This window comes from Salvelinus fontinalis, chromosome 6, assembly GCF_029448725.1.
Source record: "Salvelinus fontinalis isolate EN_2023a chromosome 6, ASM2944872v1, whole genome shotgun sequence".
In the NCBI taxonomy this organism is placed as follows: Eukaryota; Metazoa; Chordata; class Actinopteri; order Salmoniformes; family Salmonidae; genus Salvelinus; species Salvelinus fontinalis.
The window spans coordinates 47848786-47867306 of NC_074670.1; the positions used below are offsets into that span (position 1 = coordinate 47848786).

The following is an 18521-nucleotide window of genomic DNA, read 5'->3' on the forward strand; positions in this document are numbered from 1 at the left end:
GATGCTTTCACTGTGTGTGTGTGTGTGTGTGTGTGTGTGTGTGTGTGTGTGTGTGTGTGTGTGTGTGTGTGTGTGTGTGTGTGTGTGTGTGTGTGTGTGTGTGTGTGTGTGTGTGTGTTTTCAGTGTTCCAGACCAGGCAGAATGAAGCTTCAGCCAAAGATGGTCAACACACCCTACTATAGCTGGAATGTTACAGTGAATATGAATATATGAATAGGAGTTATATGAATGTGATCATTATCATAGCACAGATAACCACTATGTTAGATACACAATGTGTGCATGTGAGTTCTTGTGCACAGCCACACACACAAGAATAGACATGTATCAGTCAATAAGAAATAACTGTACACCCTATAATAAAACAGCACAACCTCCACAGTGCCTTGTGGGCTTATTTTAGACAGTGTTTTCACAGTCCCAGTCAGAGCAACGGGGAGGTGAAACAGTGAGAGGCAATCAGTCCATGGCAGCATCCATTTTACGGAAACAGAGAGGTAGATCCTTCAACCTACCCCCACCCCACCCTGTCATACACCCTCTCTCTCCCCCCTCCCCTACCAATCCAGGCCAGAGCCCCTAGGACACTGCACCTCTGTGTCCTAAACAGGGGTGTGTCTGCCCCCTTTAAACCAACAGCTGCCTGTATCCTATCAGACACCAGACCCTGCATCTGCTGCTGCCCCCCTGTGGACCAAATCACAATGGTACAGTCCTGACAGTGAGTCAGCTTGTTGCTACGGCAACACATCCCACCTCTCTTCCAGAGAGCCATGAAAAAAAAGGAGCTCTAAGGAAAACAGCATGGAGGGAGGAAGAGAAAATGAACAGATTACTCAGGAACCTTCCTGTCCTTTCTTATAATAACTTATCGCTCACAACGATACCGAGGAAGCTAGTGGCATGTCTAACGGAAGAATGTACAGGCTTGTGGAAAGCGGTGTTACCATATTGACTAGTTACAGAAAGAGTCCTCTTCATGAGAAGAAAGAGCATCTTCTTCCGATTAAAACAACGCAGTGGAACACAGATGCGACTTTGGACGCATCATGGGTTTATACACAGAACAGAGGAGAGCTCATTCGCTCTCTCCTCCATCGCTCTCTCACCCACTGCAGCAGAATGGTGCAGCTGGAGAGGGGGAGGGGAGGGAAGCAGAGAAAAAACGAGAACAGAAAGAAAGAGGAGAGAAGAGGACACACAAATCCACAATGCCTCATAAAGGATACAGTTCGCCAACAAACATTCCTTTGCTACAAACATACATACATTGAGTACATTAAGACCACCTCCTCTTTCCATGACATAGACTGACCAGGTGAATCCAGGTGAAAGCTATGATTCCTTGTTGATGTCACTTGTTACATCCACTTCAATCAGTGTAGATGAAGAGGAGGAGACAGGTTAAATAATGATTTTTAAGCCTTGAGACAACTTAGACATGGATTGTGTATGTGTACAATTCAGAGGGTGAATGGGCAAGACAAAATATTGAAGTGCCTTTGAATGGGGTATGGTAGTAGATGCCAGGTGCACCGGTTTGTGTCAAGAACTGCAACACCGCTGGGTTTTTCACACTCAGCAGTTTCCTATGTGTATCAAGAATGGTCCACCACCCAAAGGACAACCAGCCAACTTGACACAACTATAGGAAGCATTGGAGTCAACATGGGCCAGCATCCCTGTGGCACGCTTTCAACACTTTGTAGAGTCCGCGCCCCGAAGAATTGAGGCCGTTCTGAGGGCCAACTCATTAGGAAGGTGTTCCTAATGTTTGTATATTCCGTGTACATGTTGAATCAAAATCATCACTATTGTTGTGACCTTTCTCCATAGACATCATCACTGATGATCATGACAATACTGGCATCATTGACACGGCCACTGTTAATACTGGCATCAATGACCATCTTGTGATCACCATAATAGTCATATTGATTACATACACAGTAAGCATATAGGTCATAACCCACAGCAACTCCTCCTTCCTGCTGGTGGTTGTCAGGGCTCAGCCTCAGGGTCTGACTGAATGAATCACTCGACCTGGTTTTCAGATCACAGAACAATGTCAGCGGTGAGTCTACCCAGCCTGACAGATCAGAACAGCGTCATACACAGCTACACACACACAGTGTGTTTTTTGTGTGTGTGTGTGTGTGTGTGTGCCGCTATTGTGCAAAGGTGTGCGTCGCGTCGCAGTGTGTATTGTGTGGAACTCAGACGGTGTGTATGAGTGTGTGTGTGTGTGACGTATAAGACAAGTCTGACTATGCCCCGCTGTTCCACCGCCCTGTATAATCCCCGGTGTAATCCTTTCCAGAGGATCAGCCTGTACAAACTCACTAGGCTTCATTCACTACTGGAAAAGTAACGACCATATACCCACACACAAACAATCAGCGTGTAGATATCAATAGGAGGGAGGGGTGTGGAGTCCCTCCCCCGACTTTATTTTTGAAAGGAACTCATTTGGGCAGTCAATTTAGTCGTGAAGGTTGTAAGAGTAGAATACACAAGTTGCGATTTGAAATTGGGCAATGCATCAGCAGTCCTCTTCTTATATCCGTCATTGTGGACCTCAGAGAGCTCTGTAGAACTTGTCGGGAATGTCCAGGTCAACGAGCGCATGTCCGCTAACGTGTCTTAGCTAGGTTTCTTAACCCATTGATGTCGTTGTGACCGTTTGTGTCAATCCGATAGCACATGAACACACACAAATGAGCTTTCAACTGCGACGTGTTCTCTCCACCCCATGTATGTTTCCCAATGATGGAACGGGGACGTTTGCAAAAAGTTTGGGAACCACCGACCTAGAACAATATAATATGTGTTTGGATGAAGTATTTAGGCCTGTCCTTAATGTATGTCAGTGTCCAACTCTATATACATGTCTCAATAGGCCAGGCTGAAGCGGTACAGATTGCGCGGTAGAATTTGAAAGGTCATTTCTTGATTGAGCCGACACGTGCGCCGTTTACCGCGAAGGCAGTCTCCGCTAACGCGGAAGTTCACGCTGTGACGCTGAATAGAGCCCTTAGGTCTCATGTGTACCAGATGCGTCAAACTCTTTGCGTTCCCGGGGGAAGTCATTCGTTCGAGGGAGTAGTCCACGGCCGTTAAATCGAGGATGCCCCACTAGGCTGCGGTGCGTTCTGTGTACTGCATTCGTTAAAAATGTTCAACTCGTGCGTTGCTTTACCGTGCGGCGGCACAAACGGAAGTACACACACACACACACTCCAACTGGCTAGCTTTTAGCTAGCTGAAAAGGGAAGCGCATGTGCATCAAGTACAAAAAAATGCGGGCTAGACATCCCGAAAAACAAAACGCATATGGTGGACATCGGGCGTTAGTGTCGAGAGGACATCTGCCCCATCATCAGAGCCAAAACTACCTCGCTTCTCTTCAGGCCTGCACACAGAGGAAATATTTAGCATGATAGACCACCAGTCATTCCATCTCTATGAGTACACCGCAAAGGTCTGAAGTAGCTTCCTCTCCTTACGTTTAGCAGATGCGACTTAAAAGAGCAATTCGGGTTAAGTGCCTTTGCTCAAGGGCACATCAACTGATATTTTGCCTTGTCGGCTCGGGGATTCAAACCAGCAACCTTTCGGTTACTGGCCCAACGCTCTTAACCACTAGGCTACCTGCCCCTCAGTGACCTGAAAACATAGGATAGGTGAAAGCAGTATAGCATATCTCAGCTATTTGCTTCCGCCTGACCCTCTCTTTCACGTCAGTGCAGACAGACAAATGAGAGGAAGCCGCTCCAGACTATCGAGACACAGCCTGGGCCGGTAGGACACATCCAAGGACACGGCAGGGAAACAGGACACTTCTACTACCAGGCCAGGGAGAAGAGCCTGGGGGTTTACTGTAATGACCTAAATAGACCGAGTGAAAAGATGTTAAGATTCAGGGGTACAGAACAGTACAGGCAGAGTTGCCTCCCTCCAACGGCCTCCATCATCCAAACCTGAACTGAGATGACATGACACCGTTTGAGTGATTCCATAAAAGTCGAAGAGGATGTAAGGAATGGAGAACGGATGGATTCACTCTCTCTAAAACGAAAATGTACACTCCCTGTTCCCGCTTCTCTTTACTAACATCAGATCACACAAAGTGACAACACAGATGGCTGGAGTTGATCAGAAACCAGCAGTGCTGTTTTAACTCCCCTTAGCTAGATTTCCAGTGGAGTGAGTGAGAATGTTTGAGTGTGAGCAGGCGCGTGTGTGTGATAGAGGATGAGGTCAATCACAAATCTACCAGGCATCCCTGATATCTAATCAAGGATCAGGTAATGGGGCAGGCGAAGCTGGGGAAGCAGATTAGATCTTCCAACCCCACTTTCCAGAATACTAGTTAAGAAACACACACACACACACAGCTCAGTGCATCCTGATCACCATACACACCAATCATAAACACTGCTCAAAAATCCAACATCCAACGTTAATCATCAGACACAGCAACGCACTGCTGCAGAAACAGCTGCACACCAGACGGCTGGGCCGGTGACGAAGGAAGTACAGTATGAGCAACAGCTTGGGGCTGTGGGGAAGCAGCTTCTTCCCATAGCAGTGTGGATGATCACAAGGTCAGGAAACTACAGGCCCTTGGCTCAGGGTGGGATCCAAAATGGCTGTCAAGGCAGTGGTTTGCTAAATCCTTCCTCAGAGGGAAAACCACTGTTCTACAGTTCAGAGTACACCAAAGTGGGGATCAGAACCAGAAGCAAGAAATCATACCCAAAGGTCTCCCACATGTTTACTGGACTGAACTGAACCAGACTGGACGTAGGGGTGTATGGGTCGGTGGGGTCTGACCCGCACAGAGACACAGTGAGTTCCCGGATTTACGGTCCATAGTAAAGCCTTCCTCGCTAATGAGCCTGAGAACCAGGGTTTAGCGGTAAAATGTGGTTAAAATGGATAAAGTGGACACAGATGTGGGGTGATAATGATGATAGACTGTTTCCAGAGGGACAGAGGTTTCCTCAATAAAACCTCAAGCATTCCTGTGTCGTGCCAGATGTTTATGAGAGCCATGTGCTACTCTTCTACACATAAACAGTGAACACACACACTTCCTGAGCCTATACCGTATAAACTGGGTGGTTTGAGCCCTGAATGCTGATTGGCTGACAGTTGTGGTATATCAGACCGCATACCACAGGTATGACAAAATATTTATTTTTACTGCTCTCATTACGTTGGTAACCAGTTTATAACAGCAATAAGGCACCTCAGAAGTTTGTAGTATATGGCCAATGTACCACGGCTAAGGGCTGTATCCAGGCAATCCGTGTGGCATCGTGCTTAAGAACAGCACTTATGCCTCCCGGGTGGCGCAGTGGTCTAGGGCACTGCATCGCAGTGCTAACTGCGCCACCAGAGTCTCTGGGTTTGCGCCCAGGCTCTGTCGCAGCCGGCCGCGACCGGGAGGTCCGTGGGGCGACGCACAATTGGCATAGCGTCGTCCGGGGTAGGGAGGGTTTGGCCGGTAGGGATATCCTTGTCTCATCGCGCTCCAGCGACTCCTGTGGCGGGCCGGGCGCAATGCGCGCCAGCCAAGGGGGCCAGGTACATGGTGTTTCCTCCGACACATTGGTGCGGCTGGCTTCCGGGTTGGAGGCGCGCTGTGTTAAGAAGCAGTACGGCTGGTTGGGTTGTGCTTCGGAGGACGCATGGCTTTCGACCTTCGTCTCTCCCGAGCCCGTACGGGAGTTGTAGCGATGAGACAAGGTAGTAATTACTAGCGATTGGATACCACGAAAATTGGGGAGAAAATGGGATAAAATTTTTAAAAAAGAAAAAAAAAAGAAAAAAAAGAACAGCACTTAGCCGTGGTATATTGGCCATATTGCTTAATTATACCAGACAGACAGCCTATATGCCAATGCCTTTATCGGTCATGCACCAGTGATTCTGCCACACCACCTATCTATATACATTTACCCACTGCAACTGGGTCAATTACACCACCACCATCTAACATTACATAACATTTCTACCCCTACAACAACATCATTACAACCTACTAATGTATCTACTCACATTGACCTGTACTAGCATCGCAACCTTGTGAAAATGAGGGTTACTGTCACCTATTTTAGGAGGTAGCCTTTTGGTTGTCGTGATGACTTCCTGTGTGTGGCGGTGGCCTGGGGTTAGTATTATGGGATGCATGTGAGAGCCATATGGAGGGCATTACCTCTCCTGTGTGTGTGTGTTACCCAGTACATATGGAGGCATGCGGGCCACGGGGCTATTATAAGCCCTTTATGACGCTGTCTGCCGTGAGAGGGGGGAAGGAGGGGTAGAAGAAAATGAATTAAAAGCTCTCCTCAGTGATGCAAACATGTGACCTGCACCATATTCAGAAATAGAGCAATGTCGTCTTATCGTTCTCTCTCTCCATCTCCCTCCTCCTCCCTTGTTCTCTCTGTCCTTTCAGCACTCAACCTCATTCCTCCTCCTCTCTTGTTCTCTCTGTCCTTTCAGCGCTCAACCTCATTCCTCCTCCTCTCTTGTTCTCTCTGTCCTTTCAGCGCTCAACCTCATTCCTCCTCCTCTCTTGTTCTCTCTGTCCTTTCAGCGCTCAACCTCATTCCTCCTCCTCTCTTGTTCTCTCTGTCCTTTCAGCGCTCAACCTCATTCCTCCTCCTCTCTTGTTCTCTCTTTCCTTTCAGCGCTCAACCTCATTCCTCCTCCTCTCCTGTTCTCTCTTTCCTTTCAGCGCTCAACCTCATTCCTCCTCCTCCCTTGTTCTCTCTATCCTTTCAGCGCTCAACCTCATTCCTCCTCCTCTCTTGTTCTCTCTGTCCTTTCAGCACTCAACCTCATTCCTCCTCCTCTCTTGTTCTCTCTTTCCTTTCAGCGCTCAACCTCATTCCCCCTCCTCTCTTGTTCTCTCTGTCCTTTCAGCGCTCAACCTCATTCCTCCTCCTCTGTTGTTCTCTCTTTCCTTTCAGCGCTCAACCTCATTCTTCCTCCTCCCTTGTTTTCTCTTTCCTTTCAGCGCTCAACCTCATTCCTCCTCCTCTCTTGTTCTCTCTGTCCTTTCAGCGCTCAACCTCATTCCTCCTCCTCTCTTGTTCTCTCTTTCCTTTCAGCGCTCAACCTCATTCCTCCTCCTCTCCTGTTCTCTCTATCCTTTCAGAGCTCAACCTCATTCCTCCTCCTCTTGCCTTTGCTGAGCTCTCATATAGCTTTCTTTCCTTCACTTCTTCCATCTTTCCCCCATATATCATTTTCTATCTGCCTCATTAAGCATAACCTCAACCCTTTCAATTATTTATAGTCGTTTAGCCAACCCCTTCCCACCTTATGCTCTCCTCATAACCTCTTCCCCTGCAAACACTGCAGCTTGTGGCGCAAAATGGCTGCCGTGCATCACTAACGCGGGTGCTGCTGCGCATGAACGGCGGATGAGATAAACTACAACACGTCTCCTCCTCCCCTCCCCCGCATTCTCCCTCTCTCTGGCTCCCTGCTACTGCCTCTCCCTGTCTCCATCCTAAATCCTTCTCTCATCACGTTTTCCACCTCTAAATCCCTGTCCTCTCTCCTTCCCTACCACTCCTCGATATGTTCTCCTCTCCCGCCCTTCATCCCTCTCTCATCCTCTGCACGGTTCAAAGACAGGAATATAACAGCAGCGTGTGAGAGAGAGGAAACTAGGTCAGTGAAATATAGTGCAATGTGTGTGAGAGAGCGAAAAAACCTCTGCAGTGATGCTTCTCCACAGCCCCAACCCAGTCCAGCCACAACACCAGCCCAGTATAGTTCGTTATGCGTCTATTGTGTGTGGCCCCTTCACCAGCACTAACCCTCTATGTCTCTATATGTTTTTATTGAACCTTTATTTAACTTGGCAAGTCAGTTAAGAACAAATTCTTATTTTCAATGACGGCCTAGGGGGCAGAACGACAGATTTTTACCTTGTCAGCTCAGGGATTCGATGTAAAAATACTTTAAAGTGCTACTTAAGTAGCTTTTGGGGATATCTGTACTTTACTGTACCATTTATATTTGTGACAACTTTTACTTTTACTTCACTACATTCCTGAAGAAAACTATGTACATTTTCCCACATACATTTTCCCTGACACCCAAAAGAACTCGTTACCTTTGGAATGCTTAGCAGGACATGAAAATGGTAAAATCCACACACTTATCAAAAGAACATCCCTGGTCATTCTTACTGCCTTTGATCTGGTCGGACTCCCTAAACATACATGCTTAATTTGTCAATGATGTCTGAGTGTTGGAGTGTGCCCCTGGCTATCCGTAAATTAATAAAAAACAAGAAAATAGTGCCGTCTGGTTTGCTTAATATAAGGAATTTGAAATTATTTATACTTTTCCTTTTGATACTCAATTAAGTATGTATTAAACCAAATACTTTAAGACTTTTACTCAAGTAGTATTTTACTGGGTGACTTTCACTTTTACTTGAGTCATTTTCTATTTATGTATCTTTAGTTTTACTTAAGTATAACAATTGAGTACTTTTTTTCCACCACTGCCTATATCACAAAGGGTATTATTGCAGGGTGAGTATAGAGGAATGTGATTACCTAATACCTGGTACAGGCATGATTCTGTTATCAAAGTTGACACACACAAATCTGTGTAAAATGAGTAGGTACATGTACGGCCTAGCTAACCACTTGTTCTTGTAAGCACGTTACAAGGATATTCGTTTTTTTTCCACTGGTAAGTTACAATGCTCACCTGACTTTCTGAAATGTCACTGATCAGTTTGTCCCTCTGCGCATGGGGGAGTGTCTGGGTTCCGTCCAGACTAATGATGCTCTGACTGTAAGGTGTGGCATATTTCATATCACTCTTCCTGGGGTCGGTGGTTCCACACACCTCGTAATTGAACACGTGCTTCAAAGTACCTGTTCCTCCTACGTCAGCGTAAAGGGGCGGGTAATACGGAATAACTGGGAGATTCCCGTTGGATTTGTAAAACATGCGCTCACGTCTCCATCTGTAGCATTTCACTGACAGGATGGCTATGATGGACACGATAAAGAAAAAAGAGACTACAGCCAGAGCCAAGACTAAGTAAAAAGTCAGGTTGTCATTGTACTCCTTGTCGTGCGTAAAGTCAGTGAACTCCGAGAGCACTTCAGGGAAACTGTCCGCCACCGCCACCTTAACATTGACTGTAGCTGAACGAGAGGGCTGCCCGTTGTCCTCCACTACAACAGTGAGCCTTTGTTTCACAACATCTTTATCATTGACTTGGCGTATAGTTCTTATTTCTCCATTCTGTAAGCCCACTTCAAACAGCGCCCTGTCTGTCGCTTTCTGCAGTTTATACGAGAGCCAGGCATTCTGTCCAGAGTCCACATCAACAGCCACCACTTTAGTGACAAGATAGCCCACATCTGCTGAACGAGGCACAATTTCAGCCACCAGAGAGCTGCTAGTCTGGACTGGGTACAGAACCTGAGGCGCGTTGTCGTTCTGGTCCTGGATCATTATTTTCACAGTTACATTGCTACTGAGTGGAGGGGAGCCTCCATCCTGCGCTTTTACGCGAATGTGGAACTCTTTCATTTGCTCATAATCGAAAGAACGCACAGCAAGAATCGCCCCACTCTCTGCATTCACTGAAACGCACGCAGACGCCGGCAATCCATTTACTTGATACTCATCGAGCAAATACGAAATATGCGCGTTGTTGCCAGAGTCTTTGTCGCTGGCCTTGACAGAAAATATTGACATTCCAGGTGAGTTATTCTCAACAACGTAAACTGTGTACGACTGTCGTGGAAACAGGGGGGCGTTGTCATTCACATCTGATATTTTCAGTGTTACTGTCTTATTAGTGGAAAACGATGGAGACCCTTCATCAGCGGCTGTTATTGTTATGTTATATTCAGACACAGTTTCACGGTCCAATGCCTGATCAGAAACTAAACTGTAGAAATTAGTAGAGGATGACTTTATACCGAATGGTAAATCAGGACTAATAGAACACTTCACCTGACCGTTTTTACCGGAGTCTAAGTCTTTGATATTGAGCATGGCTATGACCGTCTCCGGGGCAGAGTCCTCGGGAATAGGGTTGGAGAAGGAAATTATGCTAATCACTGGTGCATTGTCGTTTACGTCCGCCATTTCAATGAGCACTTTACTAGTGTCTGTTAAACCCCCTTTGTCTGTAGCCTCCACATCTATCTCATAATGTTTTACTTTTTCATAGTCAAGCATACCATTAACTGTAATATCGCCTGAAAATGTGTCAATATTAAACAGGCTTGATGCGCTACTACCAGTACTTCGAGAAAACGAATACGTCACCTCACCATTTGCTCCTTGATCTGCATCAGTTGCACTGACTCGCAAGACAATGGTGCCTTTTGATGCATTCTCTGGTAAGGTGACCCTGTATACAGACGTGCTGAACACTGGAGAATTGTCGTTTGCATCTAAGACAATTATGTTGATTTTGACTGAGCCAGATTTCTGGGGGGTCCCGCCATCATAAGCAGTTAAGATTAATTTATGCTCTTCCTGCTTTTCTCTATCAAGTGCGATCTGAAGAACCATTTCGACATATTTTGTTCCATCTGGACGAGATAGGGTATTCAATTTAAAATGATCGGTGGGATTCAGTTGGTATGTTTGGAGAGTATTTATGGCTACGTCGGGGTCTTTAGCGCTATCTAACGAGAACCGAGCACCGGGAGGAGCAGATTCACTTATCTCGAATCTGATTTCCCTCCTCTCGAAAGCAGGAGCATTGTCGTTGATGTCTAATATTTCCACGTCAATTCGATGAAGCTCCATCGGATTTTCGACGATGATCTGGAAATGCAGAGAGCAGGGAGACACTTGGGCGCACAGCTCCTCTCTGTCTATCCTTTCTTTCACCACCAGCGTCCCTTTATCCGCATTCAGACGGATGTACTCGCTGCTGTCCTCAGTAAAGATCCGCGCTCGACCAGATTTCAACCTTTTAACATCCAAACCCAGATCCTGCATGATATTCCCCACGAGCGAGCCCTTCGCCATCTCTTCTGGGATGGAATAACGGACTTGGGCGCGCGCTACCCCTGCGCCATAGAGACAGATGAAAAGCACGAGCCATGTCTGCCATGTCCATGTACGCGAGCTGGTTCTCCCTGCGCCATGACAATAAAGAACGTCCATTATCATACTCCTCAGGCTGAAAACAATACGATAAAAAAAAAACACGTTGTTGTTCACAATAACGAATATTGTGTCACCAACAGGTCCGCAACGATTGTGTGCGCGCTTTAAAGAGGATAGTTCTTATAATATAGAAGGGGAGTCCGCTGCACTGTTTTTGATTGAAATAGGAGAGGGAGGATCTACTAATGCCTGAGCCTTATATATCCTCACATTAACCAACAGTGACCCTTAGAGCGCTGAATAGATATTGCAGAAATATCTGCACCAAAAAATATCAGGATGCCATAAATTGTCAACGATGTTTGAGATTATATATAAAAGGCAGAAATTAAAATGATAAACTGTGAAATGTCCAAACCCCTGCAAACGTCAAAAACCCTTGCCTTCATCAGAAGTTTTGAATGATAAATATATTTTTTGATATCGGTACAGGGAGGCTTAATTAACCTTTGATTGAAATCAAAGGCCATTGATGACTCAAACCGTAGCGCACATGAAAAATAAAATATAGGCTGATGATGTTCTCACCTGGTTATCATCATTGATAAGTTTGTCCCTCTGCGCGCTGGGGAGTGTCTGGGTTCCGTCCAGACTAATTATGCTCTGACTGTAAGGTCTGACGTATTTCATTTCACTCTTTCTGGAGTCCGCTGTTCCACACACCTCGTAATTATACACGTGTCTCAGAGTGCCTGTGCCTCCTACGTCTGCGTAAAGGGGCGGGTAATACGGAATAACTGGGAGATTCCCGTTGGATTTGTAAAACATGCGCTCACGTCTCCATCTGTAGCATTTCACTGACATGATGGCTATGATGGATACGATAAAGAGAAATGAGACTACAGCCAGAGCCAAGACTAAGTAAAAAGTCAGATTGTCATTGTACTCCGTGTCGTGCGTAAAATCAGTGAACTCCGAGAGCACTTCGGGGAAGCTGTCCGCCACCGCCACGTTAACATTGACTGTAGCTGAACGAGAGGGCTGCCCGTTGTCCTCCACTACAACAATGAGCCTTTGTTTCACAGAATCTTTATCATTGACTTGTCGTATAGTTCTTATTTCTCCATTCTGTAAGCCCACTTCAAACAGCGCCCTGTCTGTCGCTTTCTGCAGTTTATACGAGAGCCAGGCATTCTGTCCAGAGTCCACATCAACAGCCACCACTTTAGTGACAAGATAACCCACATCTGCTGAACGAGGCACCATTTCAGCCACCAGAGAGCTGCTAGTCTGGACTGGGTACAGAACCTGAGGCGCGTTGTCGTTCTGGTCCTGGATCATTATTTTCACAGTCACATTGCTACTGAGTGGAGGGGAGCCTCCATCCTGCGCTTTTACGCGGAACTGGAAATCCTTGATCTGCTCGTAGTCAAAAGAGCGCACTGCATGGATGACTCCACTATCAGCACTAACGGACACATATGAGGAGACGGGCACTCCGTTAACCGAGGAGTCCTCCAGTATGTAAGAAACACGGGCATTCTGGTTCCAGTCAGCGTCTCTGGCTTTCACTGTGAATATAGAGAGGCCCGGTGTGTTGTTTTCTATAATGTAGGCCTCATATGAGCTCCTCTCAAAGACAGGCGCGTTGTCATTCACATCTGATATCTGTAAGGTGAGAGTGACGCTGCTGGAGAGCGAGGGCACGCCCTCATCAGAGCACGTCACACTGACGTTATACTCAGAGGCTCTCTCTCGGTCCAAGTCACTGTCAGTTACTAGGCTGTAAAAACCATTTGATGTCGATTTAATAGTAAATGGGATATTTTCATTTATACCACAGTGTACCTGACCGTTACTATCAGAGTCAGGATCGTGGACGTTGAACATAGCTACAACCGTATTTTGAATTGCGTCCTCTGGTATTGAACTAGATTTCGAAAGTACACTGATTACTGGAGCATTGTCATTGATATCGATAACATCAACTATTACCTTACTGGAATCTGATAGACCACCATTGTCTATTGCTTCGATATCGATTTGGTAATGTTTGGCTTTTTCAAAGTCAACCTTGCCGACTAATATTACCTCGCCATTTGCATGTATATGAAAAATGTCCGATACACTATCCATATTATTCGATATGGAATAAGACACTTCACCATTTGAGCCCTTGTCTGCATCAGATGCACTAACTGTCGTCAAATAGGTTCCTTTGGGGGAATTCTCTGTTATAGATGCCTTATAAACCGGCTGCGTAAAAACCGGAGCATTGTCGTTTACATCTAACACAGTGACGTGTATCTGCACTGTTCCAGACAACTGAGGCTCGCCTCCATCTACAGCAGTCAAGACTAAAGATATCTGCTCCTGTTTCTCTCGATCTAAAGGCTTCTGTAAAACCATCTCTACTTTTTTACTCCCGTCGACCTGATTTTCGAGTTTCAAGGCGAAATTGTCTGTGGGTTTCAGCGAGTAGCTTTGGAGACCATTTAAACCCATGTCTGCATCCCCGGCTTTCTCTAACACAAATTTAGATCCAATCACAGCTGATTCACTGATCTCAAAGCGTTTCTCGTTCTTTTTAAAGCTCGGAGCATTGTCATTGATGTCTGTGATCTCTATAGTTATTTGAAACAACTCCATGGGGTTCTCCAGAATGATTTGTGAATGCAGTGCGCAAGGCGTTGTCTGTCCGCAGAGCGCTTCACGGTCTATTCTCTCTTTGATAAGGAGCACTCCCCTTTCTTTATTCAGCTCGATGTATTCTGCGCTGTCTCCAGTATGAATACGAGCTCTACCTGATTTCAGTCGTTTGACATCTAAACCCAAATCCTGCGCTATGTTACCGATTAAAGAGCCTTTGGCCATTTCCTCTGAAATAGAGTAACTGACCTGCCCGTGCACTGAACTGAGAGAGAGGACCGAGATAAACAACAGTACTTGCCGTGTCATTGTTTTGTCCGACATTTTCTCAAAGATTGCACACGTTATAATCCGTAAAGAATTCTGTAAAATTCCATTAGCTTTCGTGGTATAAAAAATTCAAGGAAGATGTGCCCCAAGTCCACCACTTTGGAACAAAAGAATCGCAGCTCGGGGTATCCGTGATTAATGTTCTCTGTAACCTGGATTTGGTGCTCTGCGTGCGACTCTTTCTCTCCCTAATATATCGAGATGATGGGGGAGGTACTGCTGCAAATCTGCTCTAAAACTGCAACACACTAACCAACAGCGTCCCTCTGAGTTTAGGAGTGTAAAGTACACACAGAATATGCAAACCACATATGCTCGCCAACCATGCGTAATATACGCATATCCACACCCCAATACATATACACTATTAACAAGGCATGATAACAGTGACCATTTACCTTATATTTAAGCAGTGGTGGAAAACGTACCCAATTGTCATACTTGAGTGGAAGTGAAGATACCTGAATAGAAAATGACTCAAGTGAACGTGAAAGTCACCCCGTAAAATACTACTTGAGCAAAAGTCTAAAAGTATTAGGTTTTACATTTACTTAAGTATCCAAAGTAAAAGTATAAATCATTTTAAATTCCTTATATTAAGCGAAGCAAAATGCAACATTTTGTAGTTATTCTTTTTCCTCTGGATATCCAGGGTTACGCTTCAGCTCTCAGAAATAATTGACAAACGAAGCACGTGAGTCCGCCAGATCAGAGGCGATAGGGATGACCAGGGTTGTTTTCTTGATAAGTGTGTGAATTAGATCCTTTTTCTGTCCTGCTAAGCATTCAAAATGTAACGAGTACTTTTGGGTGTCAGAGATACCGGATGGAGTAAAAAGCACATTATTTTCCTTAGGAATGTAGTGGAGTAAAAGTAGTCAAAATGATGTATAGTAAAGTCAAGTACAGATACCCCAAAACTACTAAAGTAATAATTGAAAGTATTTTTTACTTAAGTACTTTACACCATTGTATTTGAGCTTTTATACACAACACATTAACTGATGAGCGTGAACTATTTGCTGGTTACAATTAGGCCATTATCTACTATCACTGAATGCGCGGTACAGGCATGATCATAACGGAAAGCTGCCAATAAGATAATTGGAGTAAAACAATCCATAGGAATCACAATTCAGACGTTCAAGTGTGAAGCCAACTACACAATATTTGGAAAATAATCAGGGCAACGAACCATAAAAATATTTGCTTGTGAAATCATTGAAGTGTAAGATTATGAAACGAAAAACAGTGACATCATTAATATTCTGAGGTTATGAGAGCAGATTGTTCATGCTCACCTGGTTATCCCCATTATCATTGATCAGTGTGTCCCTCTGCGCGTGGGGGAGAGTCTGTGTTCCGTCCAGACTAATGATGCTCTGACTGCAAGGTCTGACGTATTTCATATCACTCTTTCTGGAGTCAGTAGTTCCACACACCTCGTAATTATATACGTGTCGCAGTGTCCCAGTGCCACCTACGTCTGCGTAAAGGGGCGGGTAATACGGAATAACTGGGAGATTCCCGTTAGATTTGTAAAACATGCGCTCACGTCTCCATCTGTAGCATTTCACTGACAGGATGGCTATGATGGACACAATAAAGAAAAAAGAGACTACAGCCAAAGCCAAGACTAAGTAAAAAGTCAGATTGTCATTGTACTCCTTGTCGTGCGTAAAGTCAGTGAACTCCGAGATCACTTCAGGGAAGCTGTCCGCCACCGCCACGTTAACAATGACTGTAGCTGAACGAGAGGGCTGCCCGTTGTCCTCCACTACGACAGTAAGCCTTTGTTTCACAGCATCTTTATCATTGACTTGGCGTATAGTTCTTATTTCTCCATTCTGTAAGCCCACTTCAAACAGCGCCCTGTCTGTCGCTTTCTGCAGTTTATACGAGAGCCAGGCATTCTGTCCAGAGTCCACATCAACAGCCACCACTTTAGTAACAAGATAGCCCACATCTGCTGAACGAGGCACCATTTCAGCCACCAGAGAGCTGCTAGTCTGGACTGGGTACAGAACCTGAGGCGCGTTGTCGTTCTGGTCCTGGATCATTATTTTCACAGTCACATTGCTACTGAGAGGAGGGGAGCCTCCATCCTGCGCTTTTACACGGAACTGGAAATCCTTGATGTGCTCGTAGTCAAAAGAGCGCACTGCATGGATGACTCCGCTATCAGCACTAACGGACACATATGAGGAGACGGGCACTCCGTTAACAGAGGAGTCCTCCAGTATGTAAGAAACACGGGCATTCTGGTTCCAGTCAGCGTCTCTGGCTTTCACTGTGAATATAGAGAGGCCCGGTGTGTTGTTTTCTATAATGTAGGCCTCATATGAGCTCCTCTCAAAGACAGGCGCGTTGTCATTCACATCTGATATCTGTAAGGTGAGAGTGACGCTGCTGGAGAGCGAGGGCACGCCCTCATCAGAGCACGTCACACTGATGTTATACTCAGAGTCTCTCTCTCTGTCCAAGTCACTGTCAGTTACTACAGTAAAGAAATTAACAGATGTCGATTTCATTATAAAGGGAATGTTTTCGTTTATCGCGCACTGGACAATGCCATTTTCACCGGAGTCTGGATCTTGAATGTTTATCATTGTCACAACAGTACCAGCTTTAATGTCCTCTGATATGACACTAGACTTCGACATCACATTAATAGCTGGTTTGTTATCATTTTCATCAACGACGTCGACCATGATTTTACAAGAATCGGTGAGGCCTCCATCATCACTGGCCTGTACATGTATTTGATATTGTCGTGCCTTTTCATAATCAATATTTCCTACTAATATCACCCCACCGTTATCCTCATTTATTTCAAACAATTCGTGATTACCATCCTGTGAATTGGAAATCGAATAACGTATTTTACTATTGGAACCTTGATCAGAATCAGACGCACTGACAGAAATTAAAACTGTGCCCTTTGGTGAGTTCTCTCTTAGGGTAGCCTTGTAGATCGCCTGTGTAAAAACAGGTGCATTATCATTGGCGTCTAGTACAGTAATATGAATCTGCACGGTTCCAGACATCTGTGGCTCACCTCCGTCTATTGCGGTTAATATCAAAGACAAATGCTCCTGTTTCTCTCGATCTAAAGGTTTCTGTAAAACCATTTCCACTGTCTTTCCACCATCAGGTTGGTTTTGTAGTTTCAGGATGAAATTATCGGTCGGTTTTAGTGTATAGCTTTGGAGGCCATTAATACCAACATCCAGATCCATCGCCCTCTCTAACGCAAATTTTGCACCAGTAACGGCCGACTCACTAATTCTGAATTTCATTTCACTCTTTATGAAAACAGGTGCATTATCGTTTACATCGGTTACCTCAATTGTGATGCTATAAAATTCCATCGGATTCTCTAGAATGATCTGGAAATCTAGCGCACAAGGTGTAGTCTGTCCGCAGAGGGCTTCGCGGTCTATTCTCTCTTTGATGAGGAGAACTCCCCTTTCTTTATTCAGCTCGATGTATTCTGCGCTGTTTCCAGTATAAATACGAGCTTTGCCTGATTTCAGTCTTTTGATTTCTAAACCCAAATCCTGCGCTATGTTACCGACTAAAGAGCCTTTCGCCATTTCCTCCGGAATGGAGTAACTGACCTGCCCGTTCACTGAACTGAGAGAGAGGACTGAGATAAACAACAGTACTTGCCGTGTCATTGTTCTGTCCGATATTTTCCCTTCACCATGAAACAACAAGCAGGTTATGAAATCCGTAAATAAGTCAGTAATATTGCATTCGTTTCTAGTTCAAAACATCAAAGGTAAACGACTCAACAATAAACCATTTTGGAACAAGAGAATGGCAGCTCTGTATCTCGGTATTAATGTTCTCTGTAACCCGGACTGTGCGCTCTGTGTGCGGCTCTGTCTCTGTCTAATATATCGAGATGATGGGGGAGGTGCTGCGACAAATTTGCTATGGAACTGCAACACACTAACCAACAGCGTCCCTCTGAGTTCAACCCACTGAACTACTGATATAGTTTAAAAAAACATTCCAACACACTTGGGAAAGTTTGAGTCTCCAAACTATAAAACACAGTACAACTATGCCAACAACACAAACAGGCCAATGTATTGATGATAAATGAAAACCAATATGTCAATGAGATGTGAACAAACAAGGTCTAAAGATAATACACGTTGAGAGAAACTGCTACTTTAGAAAACTGCAGGCTCTGTGATTGAAATACAGATTATTTGCAACGCACCGCTGTCCATCGCCGTGGTGCTGAAATGACCACATATTAGTGGAATATAGAGCATTTTTGACCATGGAAACTTCCCAGGTACACAGACTTGATTTCAAACAGATGAAATCACCGATAGCCCACATATAGACCTATATGAAACATACAGTTTTAGGGAAAATAACTATTATTCAAATATAA

The 18521-nt window shown here is 45.1% G+C and overlaps 1 protein-coding gene across 24 annotated transcripts in view; it reads right to left on the reverse strand.

Moving 5' to 3' along the window:
- LOC129857957 (protocadherin gamma-C5-like) overlaps window positions 1–18521 on the reverse strand; it is a 193666-nt gene that overhangs the window by 56649 nt on the left and 118496 nt on the right. The window contains exon 1 of one of the 24 annotated variants that reach the window (XM_055926752.1): window positions 15409–18016. The exons of 21 other annotated variants lie outside the window; for them this stretch is intronic. In XM_055926752.1, coding sequence (XP_055782727.1) covers window positions 15409–17787 — 2379 coding nt within the window. In that variant the 5' untranslated portion in view covers window positions 17788–18016. Of the gene's footprint in view, window positions 1–8749; window positions 11444–11716; window positions 14320–15408; window positions 18017–18521 lie in introns of those variants that run through there. 2 more of the 24 variants (XM_055926751.1, XM_055926729.1) reach the window with 2 other exon arrangements.